Source organism: Bacillus rossius (assembly GCF_032445375.1).
Source record: "Bacillus rossius redtenbacheri isolate Brsri chromosome 4 unlocalized genomic scaffold, Brsri_v3 Brsri_v3_scf4_2, whole genome shotgun sequence".
Classification (NCBI taxonomy): domain Eukaryota; kingdom Metazoa; phylum Arthropoda; class Insecta; order Phasmatodea; family Bacillidae; genus Bacillus; species Bacillus rossius.
This window is the reverse complement of record NW_026962011.1, coordinates 27249301-27260075: the sequence shown is the minus strand read 5'-3', so window position 1 is coordinate 27260075 and position 10775 is coordinate 27249301. Positions and strand designations below refer to the sequence as shown.

General features: G+C 37.0%; 1 protein-coding gene across 1 annotated transcript; it reads right to left on the bottom strand.

Annotated features, from left to right (window-relative positions):
• Positions 1-4414: 4414 nt before the first annotated feature.
• Positions 4415-10277, bottom strand: LOC134542269 (phosphoglycerate mutase 2-like). Its single transcript, XM_063386389.1, has 4 exons — positions 9677-10277; positions 8435-8667; positions 6455-6719; positions 4415-4952 (listed from the first exon to the last, which is right to left on the bottom strand). The coding sequence occupies exons 1-4, from the start codon at positions 9774-9776 to the stop codon at positions 4786-4788; spliced, it is 765 nt and encodes a 254-aa protein (XP_063242459.1). The 5' UTR covers positions 9777-10277; the 3' UTR covers positions 4415-4785.
• Between the last annotated feature and the right edge of the window lie 498 nt (positions 10278-10775).

Genomic DNA, 10775 nt, shown 5'->3' with positions numbered 1-10775 from the left:
TGGATATAGAAGTAGAAAATATACAGCATTTGATTGAATATGACCATAGAAATAGCTGGGATTCGATTTGGGCTGAATGTAAATGTGTTGCGGAATGTCTAAATATATTACCAGAGTTATCAAAGGAGCAATCAAAAAGAAAACTGTGCAGGAAACAGTTTGCAGATGAGAGTCTTTCTGCAGATGCTTTCGAACAAGCTAACCCAGAAGAACATTTTCATTGGCAAGTATTTAATGTACTGTTGGATGCTGTTATTGGAAATTTGACGAAGCGTTTTGAAGCAGCTAAAGACTTGTGTAACATTTTCAGCATCTTGTGGTAATATCCTGAAATAGAACAGGATCAAGTTCGTGAATGTGGAAGGCAAATTTATGAGAAATATAGTGTGGACATAAGTGAGGAAATATGTGAGGAACTGTTACATCTCAAAGCAATTCATCTTCCCAATCTAGGACAGAAAATTCTTCCACCTATTGATTTGCTGAATGAACTGCATGAAATGAAACTGGACAGTTTATTTCCTAACATTATTGTTTCTCTGCGATTATTTTGCACATTTCCAGTGACTGTAGCACAAGGTGAACGATCTTTCAGTACCTACTCTGTCTAGGATCGAGAATGTACTGCGATCTACAATGTGCCAGGACCGTCTGACCAACCTAGGAACATTAGCAGTGGAAGGCAGACTTGCAAAAAAATTAGACTTTAATCAGGTCATTGAGATATTTGCTAATCGCAAAGCTCGCAAAGCCCCATTAAAATAATTTTGAATTTGGAACTGTGTTCAGGCTGTGATAAGTGTGCTGTTACTTGTACTGTGTACTTTTATGTAGGTCCAATGTACATTTTTAATGTTAAATTTTCAACATCTGTTATCTGTGGCCCAGTATAATTTTTACTTCAAATTTTTTAAGTAATTTAATTACAGTATGTGGAATTTGCAATACATGTGATCAGACTGTGGCAGACTACAGGCTTTCATTTAAATTATTGTTAAATTTGTAACATCTCTTATCTTACTGTGGCTTAGTTTTCGAGTATAATTTACTTTACTCCAAGTTTTATGTAATTTAATTATGTGGAATTCGTGGTGTTTCTGATGCTTATCTCATTGTGTTCGACGTTAATTTGTATGCCATTTTTCATGTAAATTTATGTAGAATTAGTGACTTTCTTAATCAGACTTTGACAGAGTTTATTTTGTACCCAATGTTTTTATTAAAATTATTAATGTTAGTATAAAATAATTTTCTGACTTTTAATAACCTAAGTACATACCATTTCTTATATTACATGTTGTATTTTAATAAGAGAATAAAATTTTTCCTTTCACTGTTGATAACATTAGTGTATTTTTAACAGTGATTGGAGGGGGCCCCACTGTTAGTATCCCCTGGGCCCAGGCCTGCTCTTGACGGCTCTGTAAACAAGTAATTTAAAACTTAATTTTTTTTGGCGTACCCTGATGACAATTTGTGTGCCAATTGATCTTGTAAATCATAAAGATGTTTTTCTGAACAAATTATGTTAACTTCATTTCCTTCTTGAGTAAAGTAATGTTCTTAAAAAATAAACTTTCTCAACGGTGTGCATTGGCGCTGTTTTCGATAATGTGATTACTATTTTCAAACACTGATGAGATTAGAATTTGTGTGTTTTTCTGGTATCACTATATCACAATTTTAAGTGATGTTCAAACTTAGTGAAACGTTTAGTTTACACAATATTGGACGTATTAACCTGAGACGTAGGATTTATATGCAGTTATTTCTCATTTATAGAGTTTAAACACATACTTTCAAGTGGAGAGGCACAAATGCCTTTACCTGCTCTGCCACCATGACATCATGAAATGCAATAGTTTTATGAACGAATATCTCAGAAAAAAATAATTGTAATGAGTTCTTTAATAAAAAAAAAATAGGTTTGAATAAAAATCTTAATATATATAAATCCAGTGTCCTGATGTTTGTTTCCAGTGAACTCTTCACCAAGTCAACCGATTTTGATGAAAATTGGCATTTATGTGTAATTTTTTTCCAACTTGAGAGATAGGATAGTGTTTATTTCGATTAATGGTCTTAATAATTTATAATTAATAATAAACTGATTATCAATGTTGATTGGTGTTTAAGCCCGGGAAACAGTGGGCACTTCGTCTCCATGACAACGTTGCGTGCTCGAGAGTCGGGAAACCATCGGTGCTATTCGTTTTTTCTTCGGTACATTACAAAGCATTGTATTAAGTTTTTGTCAAAATTAATTAATTTTCATTTTATTTCATTTATTATAACTGTAAATAAGAGATTTTGTCTCATATTCCCCCCCATTAATACGACCGTGCGAAGCCGGGTCAGGCAGCTAGTTATATATACGTAATCTTATTGCATAGGTATATCTGTAACATATGATCTTTTCATTTGTATAATATGTATCATAACTAATTTTATTAAAATAATTTTTTAATAAAAAGTTAATGTAAAATATTTCAATACAATGTCATAGACTACACCCCTTTAACCATAATGTACATACTATATGATACCATATGGTTCGGTTCACACCAAAGCTTCGCAGCTGTTCTGAAACTACCTGTAGCGCATCAAGAGCATGAACTTTACTTTTTGTTCTTTTTAAGACACCCTGCCTATACCAGTTCACGAAATGCATCATAACTGTTCCAAACTTCTGGAAGTGCATCGAATTCACAGACTTTGAGAAAAATTGTAGGAAATAAATAAAAATTAGCCTAACCTAACCAGCGCTGGGCTAGGTTTGTTACTGTTAAGTTATTGCCATCTTGTTAAACAGAATTATAGTTAGGTTTGAAAAGGGGGAAAAAATTTTCCCTGAAATGAATACTTTTCGTACAGCTTATTTACCATGCTCTGCATTATTTTAAAGAATTCTACATTGAAATTTTGTATTAGTTTAATTTTATAAGTTTCTTTGCAACATGAGAACACATAAATCTACTTGTCACCGAGGTTAGGCGAGTACTGGGGAGTACTGAAACACTCACTCACATTTTTTTGTTGAATTTATTGTGCACAGAAGCTGAAGATCAAATATAGGGCTCATAATGCTCATTTTGTCCAAAAATGTACATATATCTGGAGACTTCATAAGTGTTATTCTTTATTAGGTTAACATTTTGCTTGAATTTCCATAGTTTCATTCAGGAAAAAAAAAAAGTAAAATTTTGAATTGCACTTTGAATCGAATCTGGAATAGTGGGAATTAGTGGAATCTAAATCGAAGAAATGTGGAATATAACCATCCCTAATTAGAAAGATTATTTTACCTGTTCACAATTCCATCTGTTGTTTATTAAATTTGTCTCCCATGATTTGCCACTAGTGCATCCTAGTGGCACAAGGTAAACTAGTCCTGAAAGCTTCTGGCTTTTCTCACCAGAGCTGCTATTGACATACAGGATGGATTAATATACCGTATTTACTCGTGTATAGCGCGCACCACGATTTTTGCAACTAATTCCAAAGAAAAAAAAAATTGAAATTTTTTTTTCCCCCATAAATAAATTTTACTAACATTTTGTGGTACCTGATTATTTAAATTGATGTGTGGTGATGCATCAGGAAAATACATAAACTCTGCTGTCTAAACGGAAGATAATGAAGCGCTATATCGTCACAACTGGTACGTGGAAGGAAGGAAGGAAGGGAGGGAGGGAGGCGTGCCGCGCTAAGTTGCTAAGCTGGCGCGGAGAACTTGATGACTCACCGGTGAGGAATGGAGGAAGCGAAGAAGTTGCAGGGGGGGGGGGGGAACTGGTGACAACATTCTCTCTTTCTCTCTCTCTCTTTTTACTAGCTTCTGAGCTGGCTTTCTGTAAAGGGGGGAGGTCTAAAAATAAACAAGAGACCATGATGTGCGAGCTTGCGCGCGCGCGTGTGCGTGTGTGTGTGTGTGTGTGTGTGTGAAACAGAGGCCTTGTTGCTTGTGCGTATGTGTGGGGGCTGGCCAGAAACGTCACCCGTCACCCGGCAGTTAACGACTTCCACTCCTCCTCCCCGCCTCACCCCCCCAAAAATTTTTTTTCCCCGTGTATAGCGCGCATCCTTATTTTTTTCCTTTACTTGAGGGGAAAAAAGGGCGCGCTATACACGAGTATATACGGTAAACACCACATTAAAATTAATTCTGTAAAGTAAATATGCAATGAAAAAAGTGAACAGCTATTAAGGAAAGAACAAAATACTGTTTGCTGATTTGACACACGTAATTTGTTGTTTTGTATTTTACACTACAGAGTCTATGACAGTGTCTTCAAATAATGGTGTTATTGGCTTCGTTACTTCGAGGGGTGGGTGTAATAGGAGCTTTAAATAAGGACCACTGGAGTTGAAGAAGAGGGGGAATGGAGGAACTGAATGAACTGGATAAGCTGAATCTCTGTACATGTAACATTTAATTCTCTACCTAAAGCATGAAGGGGTATACCAGGTATGAGAAAAGAAAACACATTTAGAGACCAATCAGATTTGACCAGTCTTCAACAAGATGCCAATGGCAGTGCAATATGCTATGCATGTTACATTCCTGAGAGTTCGCAGACAAATAAAGAGAACTTACGTTTCAATAAATATTCAAAAACTTACAAACATTCTAAACATGCTGCAACCCAATAAATAAATTTTATTTTTGCTAATGCTTTATCGCAAATTTGAACATATTTGAAGCAATAAAGCAAACATCGACAACTAGTCTCTGTGGAGCTTCGCTGGCGGGGAGCAGGTAGACAAGGGTGGAGGCGACGCGCCTCACTTGGACTTGCCCTGTGCAGCCACGGCCTCCATGGCCTTCTTCACGGTCGCCTCGTCGCCCAGGAACTTCATGGACACGACCGGTTTCAGGCAGCTGTCCAGCTCGTACACGAAGGGAATGCCCGTCGGGAGGTTCAGCTCCACTATCTCGTCGTCCGGGATGCCTGCAAGTACAGTACAGTTGGGGGCCTGCATGTAACGTACAGTTCAGTTGGCAGCCTGCAAGTACAGTGCTATTGGATGCCTGCAAGTACATTACAGTTGGAAGCCTGCAAGTACAGTACAGTTGGATGCCTGCAAGTACAGTACATTTGGAAGCCTGCAAGTACAGTGCTATTGGATGCCTGCAAGTACAGTGCTATTGGATGCCTGCAAGTACAGTACAGTTGGGAGCCTGCAAGTACATTAGTTGGGAGCCTGTAAGTACAGTATAGTTGGGAGCCTGTAAGTACAGTATAGTTGGGGGCCTGCAAGTACAGTACAGTTGGGGGCCTGCAAGTACAGTACAGTTGGGGGCCTGCAAGTACAGTACAGTTGGGGGCCTGCAAGTACAGTACAGTTGGGGGCCTGCAAGTACAGTACAGTTTGGGGCCTGCAAGTACAGTACAGTTTGGGGTCTGCAAGTAAAGTACAATACAGTTGGATGCCTGCAAGTACAATACAGTTGGATGCCTGCAAGTACAGTACAGTTGGATGCCTGCAAGTACAGTACAATTGGATGCCTGCAAGTACAGTACAATACATAGGAAGCACATGGTATGTACTTTGTAAGTATAATTTTTCTGACATCGTGCTACTAAAATTAAGTATTTGGACACTAAGAACCAAAAAGTGTATTATTTGAGCTTTAAGTTTAATTTAGGTGTTTTCTTATACTTTTTTTTAAGCACGGAATGAAGATCTCATTTAGGATTTTTTTGCCATTTTTTTTTTCCATTAATAAACATGCTAATATGCAACTTTTGAGCCCTTATTAGAATTGTAAACTAAAAAAAAATCAATTTTTTGCACCCCTAACCTAATGCTTATATGAACTGCTAGAAAACGAGGGGGGGGGGGGGGGGGGGGGGGAAGGAAGGAAGTATGAACTAAAGCTGACAGTACAATTAAAAACTCAAGAGTAAAAAAATTGAAAATGCCAGCATAACAGTAATGAATTTAACATCCCACAATTCAAAAATTCCCAAACAAACTGATAATACATGTAGCTAGTGCACCCTGACCACTTAATTATATTTCTAATTTTGGCAAATATTTTTTAATTAATTTTCTTAGGGTGGTATTCTGAGACGTTGAATTATGCATGAAATAATATTGTTTTCTTCTCTAATATTCTTAAGCAGAAAGCTTTTAGAAGTAAGTTCTGCTAAGGTGCTAACAGTGTACTCTGTAGTTTACGCTCATTGCTGCAATTCAATATTGTAGAACTTATAAACCTTTTGCTGCCAAATGTATAACTTATTAAACAGGTGATTTTTTTGGCACACACAAATCCCTTTTTAATATTTACCATTTGTCTGATCATTTAATTGGTTGTTATTTTCAACATCAGGCTTGGGGGAAAAAAATTTTATATTTTAGGGGCTGCATATTTTGTTTTAATGAATTTAGTTCCGCTCCCAGCCGGGCCTGCGAGTTAGTGAGGCGAAGGAGACGTCTCACTCACTGTCCAGGTGCTTGACGATGCCGCGCAGACTGTTGCCGTGCGCCGCAATGAGAATGCGCTTGCCCTCCTTCAGCTGCGGGATGATGGCGCAGTTCCAGTACGGCAGCGTGCGCTCGATGGTGAGCTTGAGCGACTCGAACATGGGGAACTTGTCCTTGGCCGGCTCCGTCGCGTAGCGCGGGTCATTCACTATCACGTCGTGGTAGGGGTGATCCTTCTCCATGGGCGGGGGCGGCACGTCGAAGCTGCGTCTCCAGATCTTCACCTGCGACACGGATCGTGCACCATCGTCAACATCATCTCTGCTTTCTGCAAACTCTACATGTAGACATCTGGAAAATTGTAAATACCACAATTTTTTTTTGTCATAGAAAATGTAGATGCACCTTCCAGGAATTTTACACTTTCAAACATTCGTCCTGTTTATTTCTACTGAACTTGACGACATGACAACTTTAGAATAGAATTTGAACAGGCAGGGGCGGTACGCTCAGGAGGTATTAATCAAGTATATTCTTTCTGTTCGTAAGTTTTCCAATCCATATCACGCACTACACTTATTTTTAAACAAGCAAAATTACTGCGTTAAAATTCGCACATCTATTTACAAAAAACTGCCTGCTTTTCTGCCCAAGAAATTATGACAAATAAAATGCTATGCACAGACAAAAGTTTCCCGTCTGCATCTTCCATGCATTGTCACTATTAATTCTATACTAATTAGTAGGGACATGATATGGTGAATTGAGATAAAACCGAAATAACACTGAAAAGCATGTAAATACACTAAATAACACACAAATTAAAGTTAATGCACCATAAAGCACCAAAATGCAACTAAATTCATGAAATAAATCAGCATTTTTAAAAAAACAATAACTTTGTTCATAAAACCATGATCTTTTAATTTATTAAATTCAAAGAATTTCATTTATTTATTTTGCATTAAGTTCAACCAAAATGTACCTATGTACTAAATAGTTTGCAAAAGTTTTTACTTTTCTTGATCTTGCAACTGTTATTAGTAACCCATTTTTACATTATGACATGGTACATTTTCCAAACATACAAAAACTTTCTGAATTATTTTTATTGTTATAAATAGTTAGACAAGCATATTAAAAATCATTACATTGTAATTATTGCAAAAGCAAATCATATATCAGTCAAAATTACATGGTTTGTTTAATATTATATCTTTAAAAATAAACAAAATTCATAAAAAATAACACTGAAATATCCTGTTATAAGAACTAAATTGGCCTAAAAATAAAACCATCAAATTTTGTCTCTACTAATTAGACGTGAAGTAGGAAATTCTGGGATTTTACCATTAGTCTTCTTGGAACTCATTATTCCATTTCTTAAGATTTTCACATTTATAGCAAACAAATCCTAATCACACAAAAGTCATGTCCGTAGTAATTACAGTTACAATCAGTAGAGAAACACGTTTATCATATGCAAAGACAGGCCTAACATGCAAGTGTGTGATACATAAAAAAAAGTTTCTTTATACATTGAGAAATAAGATATTTCAACATGTAGATTATGTGTGACAATAAAGCTGAGAAACAATGTTACAATCCTTATTGAAATAAGTCCTTTACAATTTTTTTTAATTTTTTTTTTTTAAATTTCCGTAGGATTTAATTTGTATACACAATGTGATTAAAACTGGTAATCTTTTTCTTAAAACACCATTCCCGGAAAACTTAGTACGTAGCTTAAGCGTTCCAGAAGTGGGTAGTTCTGACGGGCTAGACCCAGGGAACTGCAATGAGAGGGCAGTGTGCAGAGTGTGCACCAGTGCACCTCATTGGTTAATTTTTCTTACAGTGATTGTGATTAACTTGTGCTTCACTTCAGGTTTTGGTTTGCCCAGAAATAGCTTCAGGTGATGGTACCAGGCTGAGTATTTTTGTTTGGTCATTTCCGTGTCACAAGACATCGCAAACACCCTACAAGCAGTTGTCTCACCTTCTCGTCACCGTACTTCGCTGCCGTCTCTGCCTTGTTGAGGCCCGTCAGGCCGCCGTAGTGGCGCTCATTCAGTCGCCATGTCTTGTGCACGGGAATGTCTGTCTGGTTGATCTCCTTGAGAATGGCATTGAGGGTATCCTGGGCACGTGTCAGGACGGACGTGTGAGCCACGTCGAACTTGAAGCATGCCTTCTTGAGGGCCTTGCCAGCCGCCACTGCCTCCTCCTTGCCTGCGGACACGCACAGCTCACTACGCATTGCAATGCTACCATTCTCACGATTTTAAATCTTCTGCTCCCATTTAAATGTTAGTTACTACATGATTCAAAATACTGCTTTACATGAAAATTTCAGAAAACAAAGATTCAACAATGCAATTAGTTATTTACAAAAACAATGAACAGAAAATAGGAACATTAAAATTTCCCATGTAATTGTCAAACAGTCGTCATATTAACTCCTTTGATTATGAAAACAATACCTCTGTTTACTAAATTTATCCTAAACAACACATATACCCACATGGAAAATAAAAAAATGGCAGCAGCCTCTTTAATGCATACACATTGTAATATAAGCTATAAATGGTGATTTCTCAGATACCAGTAGGAATTTGAAACACTGTTTTCAAGAAAAATACAGGTAAGTCTCTGGTGCTAGAAAAAATTGTTTCAAAGTTTTCTTTTTTTGGTAAAAGCCCTTCTGTAAGAATATTACCGACTTCTGTGTTAAGTATAGCCTACCTATCAAAGGACTTCTAAAACTATGGCATCCACGTATTTTCCCCATCCACTGCTTCTACTAGGTCCTTCAGTAGATCAGTCATCTGCATCTGACAGGTGAGCCCCCTCCCAAAGCCATGTTGCTTGTCCCCATACTTGATAGGCTGACTGGTGAGTTTACCCTGTCCCCTCCTCCCTTCAATATAGGCACTACTAATGCCTCTTTCCACAGGTAACTTTCCTTTCTCCAACAACTACACGAACGACTTCAGATATCTACATAGTCCCTTGCCCATTAACGTATCTCTTCCCCACACCAGGAGCTAGGGAAGTAAAACAATTTATACATTTATGTCAGGGATACAAAGATTTCATAATCTCAATAAATTAATTCTCCAAATTATTTGATTTAAACAACAATTAAAAAATAAACATGACTATAATTACATTAAAACAAAAGACCGGTACATCACATTGTTAAAATAAAAGTCGTAAGTTTTAAGGACTCGAAACTTACCTTTGTCACTTAGAAGAGAATCATACCATCCACAAAACTGATTTTTCTGATTCCACTCACTTTCTCCATGCCTGACCATAACGATTACGTATTTAGACATTCTACTTATAATTTTTACAATATGTTCAAAACTTCTTAAGACCCTCACCAACAAACGAACCAACTTAAATAATAAAAGCAAAATGACACAAGGTCACTCAAGGTTACAGGCTCGCCAACATTATATGCGTAAAAAAATAACGTTCCATAATCGATCTGGACGATATACCAACACAAGTAGAAACAGTAGATATCATCAACCTTCCTATTTTTACTGACAAATAATCTAGTATTTAGGAAAGCCACTGGCAATTTTAAAGCCAATTTCACCTGAAACAATTAAAATTTTAAGCTGCACTTAAGAACAATAAAACAAATTTTAATAACCAATCGCATTTCAACAAAATTATTCCAGTTTACAATAGAAATCCAGAGTTAACGAGAACGATGCAATGCTAAAAAAAGGACTGAACGATTTACATTAAGGGACAAGAGTCTAGCGGCAGCAACGCTACTTCCTGCAACTGGCTGCAAATGCCGCACCGCTCACGCTCGTTCCGGGGTCGGCGGCGTGATCCCGCAACGGGAAGCCTTCTTTTCGCTGACGAGAGAGCAAAACGTCTGATCGTGAATCTTCGGTTTTTTTTTTTGTTCATTGTAAATAAATATGGAGGTGCTGTTAAAAGGAAAGACCATAAACAAGGCAACGGTATTTATTTGTAATCGTTTTTAGAGGAAAATACCTAATTGAAGAAACGTACTTCATGGATTTGTATATTTTTCATACCGTATAAAATCTAGGAAGTCTTTATCTTCCACAAATATTCTCGGGACGCCCCATATTCCTTTGCAATTTTACGCAACTTGTAATTTTCATGTAAGGACATGATAACTAATGGTCAATTAGGTTAGCTACATTATAAATACTTTAAAACATTGTGGACGGTTGATTTGGTTAGGATAGCTACATTAAAGATACTGTGAAATCATCTAAACTGTTTCCTAGCGCTGGATAGCTACATATTAAAAAGTTATTTGCTAAGCAACCATACAATGAATT